Source organism: Opisthorchis viverrini, assembly GCF_000715545.1.
Source record: "Opisthorchis viverrini unplaced genomic scaffold opera_v5_99, whole genome shotgun sequence".
In the NCBI taxonomy this organism is placed as follows: domain Eukaryota; kingdom Metazoa; phylum Platyhelminthes; class Trematoda; order Opisthorchiida; family Opisthorchiidae; genus Opisthorchis; species Opisthorchis viverrini.
This window is the reverse complement of record NW_008751754.1, coordinates 134,822-156,998: the sequence shown is the minus strand read 5'-3', so window position 1 is coordinate 156,998 and position 22,177 is coordinate 134,822. Positions and strand designations below refer to the sequence as shown.

The window sequence follows — 22,177 nt, the reverse complement described above, 5'->3', positions numbered from 1 at the left end:
AGGTGAAGGAAGTTAATTGAAAGGGTACCGCCCCAGGACGTACCAAGCGATGTCTACAAATAAGTATTAGCCTCCCTGTCCATCCAACATGAAATTTCTTACTGTCATGGTGTATAGTGGTAGATTGTGGCTGCAACTGTGTTGCAGGTGCCCCCGCTTTACCCTTGACTATCCAACTAAAAGTGTAGGAAACCAGTGGAACAAAGATGAAGTGTTACTGGTGCGGTGGGCCTAGAAAGGGTCTGACTGAAAAGCTCAATAAACCCTTGCCATATCAGCTGCATACTGGCCACAAAGACCGGCTTAATCATAAAAAATCCAGTATCAGTATGGCATCTAACTGAAGGGTGGACGGTGTGACGATACTCTTCCACTTATCGGGCTGGCGCGTACCCTTGTCTCCCGGCCTTTGTAGAGTCTGGGAAACGCCCCGCTGTCAGAAAACGGCTTGGCTGGAAAAACAAACGCAACTACTCCGGTGCTTCATTCGCCCAGAGGTGGAGGACTAAGTCGTAGGTCAGATACACATGTGAGTTCAATGGGACCTCATAACTCTGCTACCTGCAGAGCACACTTTCGTGGAGGGTGAGGGTGAAGCGGGTGAGTACTATGCGCTTTTAACACATGATTCGGCAGATTGCAGTCATTTTCGACCGACCATAAGCAGCCCCCAAGGTGAACTCCGAATAGGGTTTCTTGAAGCCTCAAGAAACAAGTTATGAAACTGCGGTTCCGAAAGGTATTCCCTGTTAAGGAAACTAATGTACCAATTGTGGTTTATTCGAAACCACTTGCGCAGTGTATAGTCAGAGAATGGACAGTGTTAACACAAGAACGCTGCAAAACCAATAGTCCCTGCGTTCAACCTCACTTAACTCGGCGCATGCTCGCAAACTGGAGGTTGTGGCTACCCACGGCAGAAGAGAAATGTAAAGCGTCATGCAATGAGGTTGACTTACTTGGGCGGACATATTTATCGTCAGGTTAGTCCATATATTCGGGTCTAAACTGTTCAGAATATTGACTGCCAAAGAGGTCTTTCCCGTACCAACAGGCCCAATCAGTAGGATGGGATTGTGATTACCAACAAGCTGGCTGGCCAGAAATTGGTAGCGTACCGTGTCCACAGTGGGTACCAAGATTTTGTAAAACGGTTCGCTAGAATCCAATCAGAATGCAAACAGATTATAAACATAATCAAGTTCTGGAAACACTCCAACACAGATGACACTAACTGAATCTAGCGCTTTATCAATAAACTAAGCTATCAGACCTGGTTTCACTCTATTCGATTCAGAGAAGGAGTTAATTCTTAAAGACTGAAGTCGATTCTAATATAGAAAAGTATACGGGTAAGTGGCGGATGTGTGGGTCACTTGTTATAAGCCTGTATTTGTTGGTCCAGCCAGCGCAATCTTTTGTAAACAAACAAAGGCGATGTACTAGGTGTAGATCATAAGCAACCAACAAGCCCTAGTTCACGTTGAGCTGTCAAACTTACATGAATTTTTATGACTTGAAAATCAATGCAGAGCTTGTGAACTGCGTAGTGTTAAACGTCCTCAACAAAGGCACCACAGTTTCTGTGATCTAATACCCGACAAAATCCTCAATGCCATCTCTTCTAAGACTTAAAATTAATTCAGCAGCTTATTCTGAGTATAAATGAGGGGTGCGGTTGTACCCTCAACATACAAGCAGCGGATAACCAACGTGGTCAACGTTTGAGCTCTCTTCCCAAACTCTCCATCTCCAAGCTACAAGGCCCCGAATGATATATACTCTCGCCTCCACCTCCGTATTGCTAGAGTTAGCTTCTGTTTTGAGTCAGAAGCACACATGGGATGCCACAAATCTGTCTTGTAAAAACCTCACTTTGGTTGATATTTCCAACCTCCTCGCAGTTTCTCTTCCCAGTGTATCCAAGTGTGACCTTTCGGATCCACACAGTACTCGTAGATAGAGTCCTTGTTTGGAAAACTGCCTTCAATCTCGCGAATATAGGAATCGATCTTTTTCCGACCATCCTCATCGACCATGCAACAGACAGACCAAATCATACAAAATTGGAATGTCATTTCCACAAGTCGAGTGTAGTAGTCTGTGTCTGCTGGATCAACCTGTAACATGGAAGAAAAAACTGTTAACCAACTTCTCTCAAGCATCGCTACAGAAAGACGTCATGGCAGGCAATACACAGATATAAAACATTCTGAAATTTCAGTCCCACTTTCCAACCGTGTTCAGTATTTCCCGCAGACAAACCATGAGGTAATTCTGATGAAGATTTCATTCTGCTGAGAAAAACGAAAAATATTGCACAGCCATTTCATTCCGGTTGAGAACGATCAGGAGTGCACATCTCATGACTCTCTAGAGAGACTCAAACTTTAGGTTAGTAGTTGAAGACCAAGCTGTTTGGCCACGAGCGGCTGATCATCAGTGTGATCGACTCGCACTTAAACTGGGCATAGCACCCCCTATCCCTCAGTCACGGAATCCACTTCCCTTGCTCATATGATACATGGTTCCCCTTCTCAAGTGGAAGGCTCATGGAACTTGTGAGACGTTTTCCTTTCTGATCAAAGAGTTGCACAATGCTTCTTGGCTTTCAGGTATAAATTGAATTCATTTTCAAGATGAGATGATCGCCAAACTGTATCTTCTTTAACCTTCGGTTTATGTTCCGTTAAAGTTATCAACTTCTCGTCCGCGAAATCCCCTAAAGTAAGTGGTTACCCATAAACTACATTCAATACGAGTGCCATACATGCTAGGCTATCATGCAGTCTCTGTGATTGGTCTCAATGGTGTCGCACATCAAAGTCTGAAGTGGGTAACACATCGGTCAGTGCTAGCAATAAGTCGATACCAATCTTCCTTTCGATAACCAGGATCCGAGAGAGATGATGACAAATCAGCTGTTGGCTGATGATGAGATGCACCGGACAGTTTGCGTTTTAATACTGAGTCGTCATGTTCGCACATCATCCAAATGTGAGCACAAACCACTTTGGTGATTGAGTTTCACAAATGAAAAGCTAGGACACTGAAGGTATGTACCTCTAATTGACACGCGTAGGATGGCATAACCGAATTTTTGGGGCTCAGTCGTTCCAAATGAACCACGATATTATGCGCCAACTACGCTTTGCGTGCACCCTCGGTGGAACGAGACCTGAGAAACTTGTAAAACCCTCTCTTAGAGTTAATGGCTAAAGTTGTTTTAGAGACACTATTGGCAACGTAATAACGCGGATCAACTACACATAAGATGTACTAACCATCCCGAAAATGTTCCCGTTTGTTAGAACTATCGCATTCTATGAGCCTCTTTGATAACATTCAGAGATGCGCTTGTCGAAACCATTAAGTTGAATGTTTCTACAGTCCAGGCAAGCACTGAGTTCAGAGCATCTAGTTACCTAATCGTTTCATACGGACAACGAGTCATAAAGCTTTTACCACGTGGTGCGTCGTCACAACGAGAACGCCACGTCTTCAGAGGATTTCTAGTTCGAGGCAGGGACATTCGACTCACCCACGCTTCTGGCGTAGCCAATCCATCGAACAATCTGCAGAGTGATATTACTGTATTCGTTTCACTCATTGGCACCAAGGTATTACAATTTTGTTTGATGTATTGATGTAAATTTTCAATGTACTTCTCGAACAGACGTCTCGTTTCATCCACCAGTGTCTTATCCTGTTTTGCTGCCAACCAGGAATTGACGTAGGGCCACCAACCAAGGTCATGTGCGTCATTATACACCATTCCACAGCGGGATACAGTTGCGGGGGAAGCAACGGCCAAATCCTCGACTTCGAACAAGAGGGAGACCTGTTGGGTGTGACAGTAGGTGGAAGGGATATATCGTTACCCGAGATTTACACAAAGAGTATCTGAGGTTGCGATATCACCACCCCATTGTTTTGAAGTAATCCAATACGGTCAAATCAGATGTCGAAACTCGTAGTCTCCTGCCTACCGGGGTGTCCGTCACTGAAAGCAAGGCAGCTTCGCAATATATGCGGAGCTCACGTTAGATCGTCAAGTTTTGATAGCTACGATTCGGGAGATTTATGGGATCAATTCATCCTGTCGTACAAGTCAGCTGTAGCAGTATTTAACCCTCAGTTCCATTTGCTTCGAGATAGGATTCCAACAACAAAGAAACGACGCTTCTTTGCTCATTTTGGCCACAAAGCGTTGGAGACAACAAAAGTTCGCCTGCCTTAGTCTTGTCGACTGGCTGTTCACTCAGTTCAGGGTAAAGTACATTCTTTCGGATACATGGAGATGTTTTACTAACTCAGCGCCAAAGTACTGAACAGCTATAACAAATACTGATAGCTACAGTCCCGGACTTCTTGACCTAAAATACTCATCAGGTTTTCGCGTCCATGAGCGATGTGCACTTCTGATTCGACCTACCTGTTCCGACATTGATATGCGTTCACCGTTGATAAGTGTGAGGATCTTGTTATCATCCATCACGCTGTTCATACTTTCAATCCACAGAGTATCAACCGGCCCGTCGAATATGATCCATTTCAGCGTCGGTGTATCATCTGTAACAACAAAGGTGGTCATTGGATACCATACACTGCAGCAACAGAGTCTTTTATGCAAAAGCAGTATAAAAAATTTCCTGTATTAAGAAAAAAACGAAAACCGCGAAGCACTCAAACCTACCAGCACAGGTCTGTCGCATCACAGATGAAAGAACCCCATCAGTCCATTCATTAGTGGCCAGATTGAACTCTCCATACAGTTCTCCCAAGGATACAGCCTTCGGGTTCAGCGGATATTCTTGGACCCGTTCGAAACCAGGCTCGCCAGCTTTGGCTAGGTTGTTGTGAACATTCTGAAGAATTCGCCAGGTGGTAGATTTTCCAGACAACGTTTTTCCCACAATCATCACAGAGTGCCTCGAACTCTTGGTCTCGTACAACTGGATGGCTTTGTTTAAGGTGAAAGGAATCATGCGGAGATTCATTGACTTGCAAGTGGATTCTACAGCATTCTTGATCTGTCAAGAGGATAAATATGAGCAGACTAGCAACACTGAGGGGAGAAATTGGATGTGACGCACCCTGTTATACGCGCCTTACATAGGGATAACGATTAATACTGGCAACAGGGTGCTCCAACAGCTATCACAACCGTTAGTTGCTTCTTCATTAACTGGGATTTATGGCCGGTTGACCATCCATGTCAACATGTAGTTGCGTCTAGCTTGTTTAAACACTTTCAGAATAAAAAGCACATCCTCAAATGCACTCACTTTTGTGTAGTCAATATTCGGTGCCTCGACACCAGGGAACAAGTCAGTCATAATGCCCTTAAAAAGCGGCAGGTCCACCGACGTGAGCTTCGCCAAGTTCATATCGTTCAGTGAAAGTAACAGGACTTCCTCGTCAGGCATTGTGGGATTGGAGCGCTTCTTCCGACCAGCATAACGCAGCACGGATACCAACGCACGCAAGCCGAAATCGTAGTGATCCTGTTTGCTCAATTGTTGGATTGTTAAACTGTACAGAGTGAAAACTTTTTTCGCCAACAGCTGAAGGAGATAAATAAGAATTATGCAGCTTGTATGCGCGAAGAAGAAACAACCACGTAGTGATGCCAGTTTTTGGCTGGCATTCGGCCAGGTTAATCTTATAATACCAGTTGCTTATCAGAACAATAAGTACAGTCAGACTTCCGCGAGCTTAGTTGGACACTTAGATTTGGCATTTTCCCAGTCTCATTATCAATGAGAAGTGTTCATCTATCCGGTTGTCTGACGGAACAGTGAGCGATACATTTGATAACGATCCAAAGCTGAGATTTCACGGTTCAACTTAATTTAGTCGAATGCTACCAGACTACCGGTTAATTCTTTCATTTGAAGAAAGACTTAGCTTAGCTCATCTTCCGGCTATATTGGGAATGCCTCTTGATCAATTAAACGATCATATCAGGAAGTAGGCTGACGAGTTACTTTGATCACAATATATTAGCCGGTTGAACTTTTGACCAGGCTTTTAGAAACAATGTTTTCTAGGCAGTCGACATCCTCAACAAAACCTGTTCCCTTTAAGAACACCAAAGCAATGAAATTGGCGTGCCTTTACGTGTAATTACCCATTAAAAATGGCGCCAAAAAGTAGAAAACACGAAAAACAGTGCAGTGAAAAATGCACAGATATACACAGCCAAAGCCAGATTGTATTGTTTTAAGTTGCATGTGTGCGGTTAAAGCTACTTAAGAATGCAAGTCAGATGAGCTTCAGTTTTGCTCTCTTGCAAACAACGATGAATAATAGGACAGTTTGAGGTTGACATGGCTCAGTGGTTAGGGCGCAAACTCACTGCCCGGAAGGTTTAACCCTACCTCTGCATCCCGACTGGTCCTGTTTGAGCTTGGGCAGTTTGGCAGGATCTCAGCCCTCGTGCTTTGTTCGGGTGGCATGATAGCTATTTAATGAAAAGGCACTACAGCTGAACGGATATTATTTTTCATTTAGAAGACTGTTTTGAAATCCGAATAAGAGTGTTATGTGCCGCTTTTCACAAAACCATCATGCTCCGGGTGGGCATTGCTAACACTGTTTCAGCCGAGGCATCTTCTTACAGGGCACACTTATGTGATATTATGTCACCGCTCACGGAAGTCTGACTGCGACCGATAGCAATACAACGCAGTGAACCAACCTTGGTCGACCCGAACCCTTCTGCAAACAAAGTGATTTCGGCAATCATGGACGAATCCGGCACCACCATGGCAATAGGACGAAACATGGACTTCAGGTTGTCTGGCAACTCGGTACGGCCTGCGTAGCCCGGATTCATTGTGATAAATATCCCACAAGACCAGACCAGCTGTAACATTCGCCCGTCAAACATGAATCGAGTCTTTTCCATAGGACTGGAAGATTGAGCGGCCAGGGCCAGTGCGGATAATATGGAAAGGATTTGTTGTGCGACCACCGACAATACTTCAATGTTTATCCTGTGCCAAAAGGAATGAATTCGCAACAACTGTTTGGGAAATTCGCAACTGACATCATCAAAAACCGTAGGCATTATCCAAACAAAGCATCATTTGATTCTAATGTCTGCGCTCAACTTCATCAACATAAAAAATCGCCTGTTATGCTCCACAGCAGATTAAGAGTGAGTTTTCCATGGGTCTTATACCGCCACATCTGGAATAACACCGTGTAGAAAGCAACTTACTCAGATTTATATCCGTCGGCAGTGGATACACTACGGAAAGCAGGCCACTGTAGTTCAAATTTCCACTGTCATAGCGATTTTACCATCAGTATATGGCGGATGCGTGGGTAGTATAGGAGAACCTGGAAGGTGTTATGCGCATTACTGCAGCTGAAGTCAGTAAAACTCTATTCCATGGAGGACAGTTGAAATGACGGGAACGATGGCAAAATATTCGGCTGCAGACCATCCGAGTAGTCCGAAGGATGTAAAAAAAAAATAGACTACAAATCCGAGCACTTGCATACTTCCAAAAACGCGCTGCTCCCCTCATCTTGTTAATTTGTAAGTTTATTTCGGAAACAGACCACAGTGAGCTCGGCTGAATCGTGAGACACCTTTTGAATTGCACAGTCAGCTGAAGTACGTTGAAACGGGGAATGTCTCACAAGAAGTCCTATTTGGCCTCAAGGTCACATGGATTCAAAATGCTGATGAATCAGCTTATTAATCAACTCGTGCTCCAGCGAGGGGCGCACCCACTTGACGAGCCCTGGTTGGTACGGTGGACTGTCGGTAGGCTGGGGTCGAACCCACGATACCAGTTGAAAGAGAGGCGGGATATACTTTTTATAACTCGGTGCTCTCGCCGAAGGACACAACCCCAAAAGGAAAAGTCTCATCGAGGTAATACAAACTTTCTCCCACCTGCATTCCCCCTCGAGAAGACAAACTCCTCGAAGCCGAAGAGGAGATATATCCGGGTTCCCAAAATGGCTTGTTTAGTCTCTGAAAGAAGAGACCACACTTAAAGTGCTCCTTACTGTTAGCTTAAGTCGAATAGCAGTTCGAACAGCACAACTGATGCACTAATTTCTACCCCTTCCTCACCACACTAGCTGAATATAATTGACGAGTCAATTTGGTATAAAGGTACGCACAGCATCACTTGCGGATACGCTCCACGTTTGAAGTGTTAGTCATAGTTGATACACCTAAAGAATAGAATAAAGCAACGCATGACAGCTCAATGATTCTCGAGTTCTTGGTCAACACCATTGTGTTTTTGTTGATTAAGGGCAAATGGCTGTTGGCTCGTTCACGAAGCATGCTAAGTTGGTCACAGTTTCATGATCAGTTGAGACATCGGCACAGCGATGCGTTAGAGGTTGTGCGCTGAGCCGTGGTGCGTGTGACAATGTACATCTGCTGACCGACAATGACCTCGGAAATAGGTTTGGTTGTTTGATTAGCCTTATCTATTGGTTGATTGGTTGGCTAGTATTCGGATTGGTCGACGCCAACATGACCTTTGAGCTCGGTCTCCCCCACTCACCGCCCGACCAAACAGCCCACTCTAATTGGAGATCAGTATCGACTAGCAGCACGTGTATTACCGCACGCACATCGCCAGCGCACAACCACCGACGTTCCACCCCTAGGGACACAATGAAGTCCACTGGACTGGTGGTAAAGCGTTTTCAACCAGCTTGCCTAACCCACAACAAATCAACATTCGCCTCAATAGTAGTCGAGTTTGGGCTTCCGGGGTAAGTTGTCGTGTTTACTGACTCTCATTCCTAGGTGACAGGGCTCGGTTTCACCATGCTGCTTGGGTGGATCGAGAATGTGCAAGAATACGGAATATCTGCTTAGTTGTTGGTCTTTTCGCCGAGCTTGGCAGTTGGGTTGCAAACGTTTCCTCGCCAATCGGCGACAACAACCAAGCAGCGCACCCGAGCTACCTAAATTCCAAAACATTGCAAATACGAAATATCTGTAGCACTTACTTCAAACAAAACGGAAGTCTGCCAGGGTTCCAGGCTGAGTCTGCCGTCAAAACTAAATTGTTACGCAAATGAGTACAGTTCGCTAATTTCGGGCAATTAGAATTCAAGTAGAACATGAGGTTGACGGAAACTCGGGGACTGCGCCTACCTGATGAGCCCCAAGAAGGGCGAAACCGCTCGTGGGCTGTCGAAGAGTTTTCAGCAACCTTGTGAGTAGTTTCCTTTGTGAAAATATACTGCGATATCTCGAATATCGTGCCAACTGAATCATGAGGCGGCCTGCGTGCAGCACATTCAGTTGTAAAATATCATAAACGAGAGATTCAGTTGAGTTTCTCGTGAAAACCAAATTGATTTGCAAATGAGTGTATTTCTTAAAAGAAATTTGTTTTGATCTATAATGGTATGTTGTAATGTTATCGGAATGCCACGTTTATCTGCCCTCTATAACAACCCCAGTTTGAAAAAAAGCTTCGTAAGTAGCTGATAGCTAGTTCAAAAAGAAAAGAAATCGGAGGGATAAATACTCACCGGTTAAATTCGTCAAAGCATCCCCAGGCGCCCGTCTGAGCTAGGCCCGCAAACATGCGTCCCATTGATTTGTAGTCTAACCCTTCAGAGCAATTGACCACTATCACATAGTCACCAAGTGCTTTGCCCAAATCTTTCACTGTTTCCGTTTTACCTGTACCGGCTGGACCTTTGGGTGAGCCCCCTCTGTGCAGGTGTAAAGCGGTGGTCAAGGTGATGTAACATCGGTCGGTTAGCGGTGTTATCACGAGGCGACCGGAGTTACCCAAATACTCGTAACCGTACTGGAAGGAGGTGTTGGTTTGCCGAACGAAACAGTCGTCTGGTTCCTAGAATGAAATCGATGGGGTAAACAGGCGAATCTTTGAGAACCATAATCGCTTCACCGGCATTAGTTTTTACCTAATCAGTGGGCGAACCTATTAAATCTGTTAACTTACTTCAACAAATCGCATCTTGCGAAGGACTGGGAGTTTCCTATATCTTCCTGAATACAAACACTACAGAAACCTTGAGTATAGTATCGGAAGGAGTATCTCTTTCCTACAGGCGCAATCCTCATGATTTTATTCTCTTTCAAACGAACATGAACCCAAATCAGTCACAATTATGTCGGTTGGCTACAAGCAGTTGTCTAGCTCTCGTGTACTAATATCGTCCACCAGGGGATTCTCCACAAAGAGGATGATTAACTGTGATCAGCCTCATCCATCTAGTTTTCAGAAGTTTCCACTACATTTTAGGTTTCATGCTGGATATCTGATCGCCCAACAGAACAGACCAAAAGCTAGAAAAACCCTCAGCCTGACCAAGCAGTGGTCCGCTCGCAAGCTTCAAAGCTGCCGAATGTCTCCTTGGCGGCCTCAGGCTATAAAGTCACGGAAACTGTCATAGATGAATAGCTGTCTATAAGGTTGAATGCAACAGAGGTAGATGGTAATGGACTTATTTATCGTCGAATACTCGTCTGATTGTCCTGGGCCATTTTGTCACCCGGCCTACTAATCGTTGGTATAATTTATAGCCGAAAAGTTTAGTGCAACGGAACAGACCATTAAATGACTGCACGGTGGGGACTTCTTTTGATTCATGAAGAGAACTACTTTAAGTTGCCCTCACTCAAACAGTATCAGAATTAAAGTAAGTGATTTTAGCATGACTTTCAGTGACCCTTCGAAAACACAGAAACAGAACACTATTTTCTGACTCCTTGCAACCACCAACCTCTGATTGGCAGACTACAGACGCTTGTTTTGTGATTTGAGGGCCCTTCCATACACTGGGCGTACGTCCACAATACTTACAAACCTAACGACTCCATGCAGCCACTGGTGACGGTGCTTGGTTCTTTGCCAGTTCTTAAATGTGTCTGTTAATCCCTTGATAGATTACTTGTCTGAAGTCGCGTTAAATCAACTCTGGTGGGACCAGATGAGTCAACTCCGGAATGGCCCCATTCTTACACTGCTCAAGAGTGACGTTCAGTGGACGAATCTGAGCAGATCTAGTACCACTGACGAAGTCCATGGGCTACACGGGGATCAAGTTGTTCAGCCCACTGCTTATCATGCTGAGTCATGTTTCCAAAGGTCCCATGAGGCAACGATGCCACTTTTACCATGGTTCGGGGTCAAATTCTGCCTGCTCACTGACCTAGTAATTACAACTTGATCCAACAATACGCTTCTTGGTTGTAGGTCAAGGCACGTTCGCTCAATGTCACATATGCGTATTAGACGCCAAGGCCACTGTGTAACAGGTGTATTAGGCTAAGTATGGGACGACCTAGGGCATAAGGTTTATTCCAGAATCTCGATGTCGTTTTATTTTAATGCCTGGCGGATACATTATCGATACTGTTGCTGAAAGAAATGACGTAGCCGTCGCAGCACTGCAGGAATTCTTCATTTCACTTTGTCATGTCAGATAACTGCCTCTGACGGAACCCAGCCAGGATAAGAGAGCTGTAGGGGCCTCTCGACTTCTAGCCCAAGTTCCACCGGATGACCATGAATTTCAGAAGCATCCTGTGTCTGTTTTATCGAAAACAGATGCAATGAACTTCCCTGATGAAGTGAGGATAAAAAATATGCCCAGAACGGAACAAAAACTGGATTTATTGCCAAGGCTTCCTATGAGGACTATCAAGCAAAAGGAACAAAAACTCAAATGGCTGAACAAGTTACTCTAGTTGACTAAGGTTTTCTTCCTTGAGGAAATTAGAAAAAAGACCATAGTTTGCTTATGCCAATCGACCTCATCTCCTATACATGCAACAGCTCAATCAGAACATTCTATGTTGAAAGATACTCCAGAAACCTGAACTATTAGGTTAACGTGAACGAGTGTGAGGAGGCCGAAGCTCGCACATACTTTATCCCAGTAGAATCTCAGCTGACTCAACCAATCGAATGCGTTGATATCATTGCAACCGGATTTGTACAGCTTCTCAATGATATCTCTCTGATGCACTTCAATCACGACCAGACCATTGATTTTTAGACGCTGGATTTTGGTGAGATTTGAGCGTATCATTTCGGAAAATTTCTCCAGCATATTTCGTTGTTTGTGACGCAGTGACTTCAGCGGTTTTTTGTCTTGACGCTGTCCAACCTGCAGGAAAGGCAAATGAACGACTGGTTGTAACAACTCCATAATACCGTTACTTCGACAGGCTGATAACACCGATAGTACACGTTTTATTATGGAACTTTCGAGAAATTTACCACCCTAATCGCATCAAATAGTCTTTTAACGCAAGTTAAATATTTTCTGGACCAAAATGTAACTTAAGAGAAGGGGCGGAAAGCGATCGTCATTATTCTGACAAGTGATACAGATCATGTCTCAATTTTGAGACTGACGGTTACTGGGATCGACCCATCTAACCACCGTTAGAAAATAAGTTTTCGATGTAAATCTGGAGTCATTTGTAAAAACCCTCGTCTGCTTATTTTCAAAAAAACAACGGAGAAAATAAAGAACAGTCGGTGTTTTTCACTTGACTACATCCAGTTTCCTTTTATAGGGCATTTTCCATTTAACAGTTTTCGAATTGACTGCAATTCAGTCAGACATGGATAGAATGTATAGAATTTGTATGAGCTCTGATCCAATAAATTGAACTGAGTTATCCCAAATTAATTCGAATTTATTCTGGTGGCGTTAGACTATGCAACTGTTGCCGGAGTTTCCCGACCGGTGAGAGGCCGATGAAGCCTATATATCCGATACCTGACACTGTGATAGCAAACATACCAGACTCAACTAATGGCGACTACGTTTTTCGGTAGTTCAGCTATAACAAAAACAAATTACTCAATCGAATTCTTGCAACGCTTATCCGCATAGTAAAATAAATATGACTGTCAGGGCGCGCCCAGACAGAAGAAAAAGCACATGTGCAGAGAGTGACGCATCCCCAAGGTCACCATCGGTACGACAAATCCGGAAAGTAGATGAGTTGGCGGCTCTCACCAAACGGCCTAGCAACACACGACCAGCGTAGTGGGCCTGAGAATGTTGACGACCGGAACACCACCATTGGCTGTACGAAGCGAACAAGTAAACGACCATATTTGGCCAATTTGTCATCCTATATATTTACGCAGACGCTCTGCATGTTTCGTCCTGGCAATACAGCCGTGTCCCCGGTTCTCTGTCTTCTCCCTATCGCGTAGTCTGGCAGGCTCAGTGCATGCGTAACCCAATCGCTCGGCCACCACCGCACGATATAACAATGACTCAGTGTGAATTCAGGATGTCCCAAGAGGTATTCGAAATGTGGTGTGAAACCTGGAGCTTTTCACACCTATTAGGACATCCCTTCATGATTATCGAATGTTTCGAACTGCTTGCCTGAACACTGGAAGGTTTAATTTTAGATATCTTGAAAAGGTCAACAGTATAACATACAGTATAAAGCTATCAGTAAACTGTCAAATTTCAAGAGAATAGTTCATACTCAATGACTAAATATTTTATGTTCTTTTCGTTACATCCATAAATTTACCTCTGTACTTTTAGTATTTTGTCGAAACCTGAATGATAATCTTTGTGGGGAAATGTCCCCTAGTTCCATCGAATATGAAACACTTCTAAAAATCAATATCAGCTCTGTTTGTCAGATGGTCTTTTTGAGGTACACAGTAGTAAAAAGGTAGTAGTTAAATTGCATCAGTTAGGAGAGGTGGGCTTGGAGATTTCAAACCTAGCAAGCTATTCAGCAAGCCATCCGTGTACAAGTTGCCTTCAGAACAGCTTCTCCGGAAGAGACACGACCCATCTTAAAATGACCATCTTATCAAAAAGATTAATCAAGCCGTGCCTGGGTCATAGACACGGCCTCGTCCGACACCAGACAATCTGGGCGTTGATACAGTCAGCCTACTAAGAGCCGAGGACAACCAGGCGAATGGGAAACTTACCAGCTGCAAAGCTCTGGTCACGTCTGCAGTCCACTGAATCTGACTCGATGTGATACACATTTGTCCAGGCCAGTCCTTTACAAACTTCTCACGTTTTGTTGCAGCTTTTTTCAACGCAAAGCGACACTCTCGGAGCATATCTCGCAAGGTTTTATACATTTGCTCCTCCACGTCACAAAGCCACGATTCCACTGGACCCTCCAAACGGACTTTGGTCTTGAAGGGAACCTCTTCCCCATCCATCGAATACATAGACAACGCCTCATGGATGGTTGCGGTGTACTGGTGGTTGAAAAGAAGGTTCACGAGTTATGAATTTCGAGGTTTCGGAACCAAACCAACGCGAAAAATGAAACATAATGTATTGAAAAAGCAACAAACGGAAAACTAAAGATAGGGAACGTAAGCTTGTTCAGGAGTGAGGAACAGGCGATTACCGCGTGATGTTTCGCTTTTCCCGCAGTAGGAACAATTCCGGGATGTGAAGATGCTGGTGACTGTATTACCCCACCGGGTGCAGTACCAGCTGATATTGAAGTGTCAGAAGCCTGTGCTGTTTTGGGTTTATCAGTCAAGATAGACAATGAACCCTCTGTATCCGCCTGTGGCTCGAGGCTTGGTGATTCTTGACCACTTTGATCTTGTTTGGTGTTTGTAAATACATCAATAATGTCCATCCTTTCACCTCCTGGCTCCATGATGTCATCAACCTTATCCTCGGTTACTGCTGTTTGTTCGTCTGCGGCCGGACCTTCTGGGGCCGAAATTTCGAAGATATGCCTGCCAACGTCTGATTGTAAGTCTTCAACACCTTGGATACTACTTGCATCTGCGAGGTTCTGTAGCTCACCGTCTGCAACGTTCATGTTTGATATTTGCGCCGGCAGCGCTTCAGGGGACGCTTGCACTGCGGTGGTCTGTTGTGCTAATATCCCAGAACGTTTGGATGTAACAGAATCTGCAACTGCTTGAGTTTTGTCCCCTTTGTCTGATGTGTGAGGTTCAAGCATCATTCGTCTAGGAGCTGGCAGTTTTGCAATGCCGCCATAACGATCAAGACGAGAGTGTACCTTGACAAGTCAAAAATCAAGTATCTTTGAAAGGGAATGATCAGACACGAAAGCCAAGCAAGAGACTACGCCAAGAGGTACGTTTTTGACCATAAACATGGAGTTATACGGCTGTGTCAGACTGCCGTATTTCAGCGTTACGTGGGGATTCACTAGAATCAGTGTAGGGAGTATTGGATGTCCTCATTCTACGGAGACTGGCTTTCCTTCGTGGACAGGTCGGTTGCCTAGATATTTTGGAATACCGTTTAAGAGTAGTGAGAAGACTAAACAGCTGGATTTGGCGTGTGACACTGAACAGACCCAGAAACAGTGTATCATGCGGTTACAGGAGGTGTACCGAGCAATGACGAACAATCTTATGACAGACTTACTAGTCCCAGTCAGTGGTGAATTATGGCGTCGATATGTGAAATCGCGGTGTGATGCTCCACGTTTTCGAGTGGAAACAATACATAGTCGCCATGCCCTTAGCGAGGACAATCAACAGTGCATAGCTAACGCATCATTACTGCGTCTCAAGTCTGATTGATGGGTGTATGGTTATGGTCAAGCGGCCAATCTACACATACATGTTCGGCCATGTTTAGTGCAACATGTAGTGTGAGATGCAACTCCAAGACTGCGCGCTTCCGGAGAAAATAGACAAAGTGATATTCTGGGTTTCTGATGCCAGTAATGTAGCGAACGGTAGTGAGTTGTCTACGGATTTCGTACAGTTTTTCCGTACTACTGAAATGCGGAAATGAGGCAGAATTCATCGAATGTTTTCACGCTGTAGTCTGGAAGCAACCCATATGCTGAATATTAGGCTAAAAAATAACAATATGGTACCGAATAAGAGGGACGACACCAAACCTCCAGCAATACGTGTAACGGTCACTTCCTTGTTGCTTCAGTCAACTTCGCCTAATTTGTCTAGTCCATCCGTGCTCGCTAGATCACGCGACCCGTTTGATCCGCAAACGCACAAATCACGTGACAAACCCCTGTCCTACTTGCAACCAAGACCGACAAGTCAGTTCCCGTCTTGTACGCGTCGGAACGATTCTATGTATTATACAGACATCAAACTTTCCTACATATAGGAAGACAACACAGTCACCACACGCATACACGTGCGCACAGGAGAGCAGGAAGCAAGACCGACAAGTTCCCGTCTTGTACGCGTCGGAACGATTCTATGTATTATACAGACATCAAACTTTCCTACATATAGGAAGACAACACAGTCACCACACGCATACACGTGCGCACAGGAGAGCAGGAAGCCAACCAATCTCCACAAGTCCATGGACAGTTGCGGAACACGTGTGGCATCTATACTGCGGAGAAAACACGTTCCTGCCGTCCGAGCTTTCACACAGGAACTCTCACAAACGCTAATCTCCCCTTTTGACTCACTCCACCTCTCGCATTGCATTTATTTTACACATGATGCAACTCGCCACTGTAAACTACTGTCAACCGTAGTAAAAACTGCTATTAGTTTTCTATAGAGGAGAATGTCGGTAGCTCAGGTAGCGTAGATGGTCGTTGGCTTGTTCGCTGGGCTGGGCAATTTGGTTGCAAACGTTTCATCACCAATCGAGGTGACATCATCAGTGCGTAGTTGCGCGTAGCGGTGGGTTATTGCCACAACCACTAACCCACCGCTACGCACAACTACGCACGGATGATTTGACCTCGATTGGTGATGAAACGTTTGCAACTAAATTGGCCCAGCTCAGCGAACAACCCAACGACCAACTGTTATTAGTGCATATACCTTTTGAATTATATTATGACTATCATCAACTGTGCACTAATAATCTGCTTGTGAGCTAAGTGTTGTTCAGATTGGGGACTGATTATCACAGAACCCGGGGACTATACCTGTCCCGCGAGCCCCAGAAATAGATAAGTCATCTGTGTAATTACTCCATATCTCTCAAATCCTGGTAGCTCTAAGTTACACATGATTCAGTCAGGTCCGCTACTTTTTAACCTTACGGTAAGCGTTTTCACCGAAACAGGCCAAGTTGAACTCCAGAGGTTGGGTAAATCTACGTTTATTAATGAATGCTTCTGGTGCCTCTCTTTCATTAAGCGATCTCAAGGAAAATCGTATCCGCCGCACTGTCTCTAAAGATGAATGATTTCGAGAACATAACAGTTTGGTCACCCAAGTTTAAATGTATCTTTGTACGTATGCCACCCCATGTTCACAGTACTGCTGGATCAAGTAAAGTAACATTAACTGGTAAGCATTCGCTTCGGAACCCAATGATGCCATTGATGTAAGGGTCCGTTTTAGCGTTGACTTTTACGTCGTAGCTATTGGCAGGAAGCATCCAGTCCGTGGAACCGACGTTTTAGGACGTTCGTACGTGCACAAAAATCCACCAATCTGTGATGGGGAATATTTTTTTACCAAAACAGCATGGTTAATGGTCGCATACCTATACTTCACCGTATCGAGCGTATCTTATGGATAGCAAAAAGCCTTAAAAATGGTCCCACTCATTGCCACTCGATATTGCTTTAAAAAATATGGCTTCCTTTGACGGTTAAGGCGCACAATCGATGTTAAACTTTTGTGTTGTTCTGGAGATAACGGATTTGAAGTAAGCTTCAGTGCAGCGGAGTGTTTTCTGAGTGGCCAGTATGCCCAAGGGCTGAACCATTTGAAAAAGAATCAACGAATCAAAAGAATCAACCATCCCTCAATTATGGAAGAGACACCTGTCATATAAATCACAAAGAGCCTAGGGGAAGCGTACACCCAAAGACCTATTTTTAATTTTTTGGTCTTGAATGTTTTAAGAGTGTTAAATACACTTGTTCCAAGGTAAATCTTTCAAGGCTAGATACTTTTCTGTTACTTCTCCTTCACGATGGCAATAGTCAGTTTTGTTTTCCATAAACGACGGGTAAATTACCTTCACGCCAGTCCATGTCTACTTCGACGTATGGAAGAATGTCACACAAACATAACACAAAACACGCCCCAAAATCAGCACTTTTTCGCTTTTGAAAATACACACCTCCAACGAGATGTGGCCTGCCGTTAGGCCACGATAATAGCCATCGCATAACGAACTACGGTCAGCTAAGCGGTAACAATCCCCGCCGTCACGGCATCTACACCACTATCCCATTTGACCTCGCCATGGTAGAGTGAATCAGCTGACGGAGCGGTAGTCTCGATCTCAGGTGGGCCGAGCTACGCGATAAAGCATCACCACCCCCAATCCCTACCCCAGCACATTCGAGTCACAGCCGCACGGAGTTCCACCCTCCAGAGTCTCGTCCTGGCGAGAGTGAAGACAGCAGAAGCCCAAAAGCGCAATTCAAGGGGCCTATTTGAGCTATGCCGTTTTGGGGCAAGCCCTTAGGTTTGGGCTTGTTTCCAAGGTCAGTGCAGAACAAGACCGGAGAACGAACTCAGTTTGCTGCGGGAAGTTGCGATTTGACAACGAATAGACCACGTGCCTGTTGCGGCCATGAGTATAGCTGATCAGACTGAATTGGTGATCAGACTGAAGGAAAGTTGTGACGCGAATATGGGAAATGCAACAGGAACTCCACTGGGATGCCCACCAATTGTGTTTTTCGGTTCTCCAACCATGAGCCGTTCACATGTGTATGTTGGTTTCGATTGTCACCATTTAAATACGTTTATCGTACCAAGTTAATCGACCTGCGTGATCGTATCGAAGGGGTTAAAATTTCATCCTCTCGAAGCTTGAATTTCTCTCTGAAGTCTTAATGAAATGGCAAACTAATTAAATAATTGTGTCAAAGTGCTCTTTATGACATGTCCGTCTTGCGTCGTCCTGACCTTAGAATCGAATACAACATGAGCTCTGTCGTTTCCTCCGTTGACGGATACCAACAATCAGGACCACGACCTCTGCATTAAGTGATCGAAAACATGGAAACTGATAGCATTACAAGGTACATTTTAGCTGGACTCCACGTTTCAACGAAATTATTGAAAACAGCCGTTCAGTGAACGAAAATCTTCCAACAAGGACCCTATCCTTATTATGGGATGGTGCCCTCTAATGAGTCTTTGTGGCGAATGATGGAACGCACGTAATTTTTCCAACAGAACTGACCTTATGCGATCAGCGTTTATCGATTTCTTTCGTTTCAGCCTCATGTTTAAAGTAGTTGGGTAACTGAACTTAACAAATGCAGGGCGTTGTAAGAATTCATATCAATATGGGTGACTTTTATACTATCTTCTTCGATCGTAAATTTGCTGCTCACCGTCGAACTTAGTTTTACTGACTGTTTTTGGCCATAGATTTCCACCTCTGTAGGTTGACGTACAATGCACTGATACTCCATAAAGGAAACCTTTCACTTTCCGGGTTCCATCCTTGCCTTGTGAAAACGTGTACCGACCAGGTTTCCGGCCCTCCTGACTAACAGGCGACAATTTCCCCAATATTCATCACTCAGAATAGCTTCAAGTGGAAACGACTGGGTCAGCAACATCATCGTTAGAATACCGGAGGATTATCTCTTCATCATTGAATCGTCCTCCACTTCTATTGCACCTTCTTCATCCATAGGTTCCTCTATATCATATTGTGTGACAAAACCCTGTCTTTCCGTTTCCATGTTGGTGGCTGCTTCAGTGGACAAGGGCTTTGTCTCACATGATGCACGTTCCATGCTTCAACGGTACATGAGTGCAATTCAACACCACTGAGTGTCTTCCCGGCCAACACGTATTAGAGAACCTCTGTATCTACCTGCTGTCCCCAATCTAGTGCTTTAGTTCCAGAAAAAAAGTGTTCCTCTATATCATATTGTGTGACAAAACCCTGTCTTTCCGTTTCCATGTTGGTGGCTGCTTCAGTGGACAAGGGCTTTGTCTCACATGATGCACGTTCCATGCTTCAACGGTACATGAGTGCAATTCAACACCACTGAATGTCTTCCCCGCCAACACGTATTAGAGAGCCTCTGTATCTACCTGCTGTCCCCAATCCAGTGCCTTAGTTCCAGAAAAAAAGTCTCGCCGACAAGGAACACAGCAGTGTCTTCCCGGCCAACACGTATTAGAGAACCTCTGTATCTACCTGCTGTCCCCAATCTAGTGCTTTAGTTCCAGAAAAAAAGTCTCACCGACAAGGAACACAACAGATTTATTGCAGCAAGTGAGTGCGAATGTACAACGGCCTCGCGTTTGCAACTGTTTTCCGAAACTACTTTCATGGTCGTTGATTCCTTACAGGAACCAAAATGTTCAAGCTTTACGTTATCGCAGACTACCACTAAGCAGTCTGAACTCCCCATACTTCTCTTTGTACTGCTGATCCTGTTACTGGTGATTTATAGAACTGGCAGTTAAGTGATTGCTCCGTTACCGTTGTTGCTGGTATCTGATTCTTTATTGGCCCGTGTCTATGCATCTGACCCTAGTGTGGTTCGCGCATACTATGCGTAAAAACGGTGCGCGATATGGCGCACATCTAGAGTTGTGAAGTACGCCCCTGCTGATCAACCTGCCTACTGACTATCATCTCTGTAACCCGAGCTACGCCGAGCCTTTTCCGTCATCTGTTCCCTCTGTGCTACTTTTTGTTTGTTCCATAGGCTCCTTTCGTGTACTGATCGACGACCTCAGTTGCCAGATGACAGTGACCGTTATGATTATCGTCTACAGCCTCTAAATCGCTACCAGACCTGTAGTTCCCATTATCCCGCGTGCTGTTTGCCACAGTCCTTTCTGTCAATTCATCTGCTGCCCAATGTTCCGAATACGGATGTCCATGCCAATCTCCTAGCTTTGGGTCTGCCTGAAGTCGAACAGAAATGAAAATCGGCTCTGTGGAATTCGTCACACTGTTCCGGATACTACAATGACTTGGTACAAAAATCTAGAATTAAATATTCACGCTACATTTCATTTCAATCGGTTGGACGGCATGTGCGTTGTGTGAAGCATTTCCATCGTCACACCATGCAGTTTCTACCTGGGCTTGTGGGGGACAGGTGAGAAAAGCCACCAAACCAGCATAAGGGTGATGGCAAACAACGGTCACGCTGTCGTGCGAACGGCTTCGTCGTACGTTTTTTCAGAGGTGGGTGTATCGGACGTCCAATAGGACGGTTCGCTTACCTGACCTCGTGGTCTACTGTAGCGGGTCATCGAGAATGGGCTGGTAGGATCAGGTGCAACGATTGCGCTCTACTCGAAATCTTTTACACGTGCACACACATTTGGCTGTGATATGTCTAGCCACTGAACAAGCCGACCCATCTCTGGTTCAAGGGCATGGATGCAGGTACTGAGATTTCGTTAACAGGGTGGGGGAAATTCGGAAATACGTGATGAATTTCTGGGTAACCTAAACAGTGGCTGGGTGTGTTTAAAATGAAGGAAATCCAAGCACAACGATCGACCGGTTTTCCTGGGTTGATATTTTCTCAGTCACTCAAGGTTGAACAAACGTACGCACTCCGCTGGACGCATTCAAATTGCTCATCGATGGTACTTTGCGTACTGTGTCGCAGTATAATGCTAGCGATGCCTCGGAATAAAGCACAAAAATTAGCTTTACAAGAGTTAGGTGTGGGTGTAGAATGCATGCTCACATCACTCTCTTGAGCAGTCGTCCTCCTGTCCTGGCGTAATCATTCTGGTATGTCCATACCAAAGGAGGGAGGAAGCACCGAACCCAAGTTTCGCCCTTATTAGTGCCCACCAAGCAGTACATAGCCTTCGCTATACTGACGTTTGAACTCCGCATGTTACCACTATTCCACCAGCGCACGTTGGACACGTCTGAACAGGCAAACCTGTTCGAGCTTGAGTGAAGTTGTCGACCCAGTGCCTCGAGCGACGACCCAGTAACATATCCTGGTTGTGTCGATCGATTGGCCCGTCTGTCAGGACTTCCCAGTCAGATAAGCGCCACAGACGCTTGAAACATGCTGAACATTTCTGGATTAGTTGTTGGTGGTTAAAGGGTTTGTAGAAGGCGCGCTCACATCAATCTCGTTTGAACAGTTACTGCGTTTACTTCCTGTGGATCGACGATTTTGGTGCACAAATGTCCTGTCGGGTGATGTCACGGGGTCGATTTTTTCCGCTCGAAATCATTGGGTCCATTTGCATCTGTTGGTATGGTGGTCGAATCCTCCTCAGTT

The 22,177-nt window shown here is 44.9% G+C and overlaps 1 protein-coding gene across 1 annotated transcript in view; it reads right to left on the bottom strand.

Annotated features, from left to right (window-relative positions):
* The window catches only part of T265_13739 (hypothetical protein), a gene marked incomplete at both ends in the record, with an annotated part of 106,726 nt that overhangs the window by 39,657 nt on the left and 44,892 nt on the right, over positions 1 to 22,177 (bottom strand). The window contains 11 exons of the mRNA XM_009170273.1: positions 960 to 1,158; positions 1,876 to 2,120; positions 3,542 to 3,841; positions 4,436 to 4,652; positions 4,693 to 5,033; positions 5,289 to 5,567; positions 6,704 to 7,049; positions 9,529 to 9,857; positions 11,902 to 12,203; positions 13,919 to 14,237; positions 14,393 to 15,025. Of these exons, the coding sequence (XP_009168537.1) occupies positions 960 to 1,158; positions 1,876 to 2,120; positions 3,542 to 3,841; positions 4,436 to 4,652; positions 4,693 to 5,033; positions 5,289 to 5,567; positions 6,704 to 7,049; positions 9,529 to 9,857; positions 11,902 to 12,203; positions 13,919 to 14,237; positions 14,393 to 15,025 (3,510 nt within the window). The remainder of the gene's footprint in view (positions 1 to 959; positions 1,159 to 1,875; positions 2,121 to 3,541; positions 3,842 to 4,435; positions 4,653 to 4,692; positions 5,034 to 5,288; positions 5,568 to 6,703; positions 7,050 to 9,528; positions 9,858 to 11,901; positions 12,204 to 13,918; positions 14,238 to 14,392; positions 15,026 to 22,177) is intronic.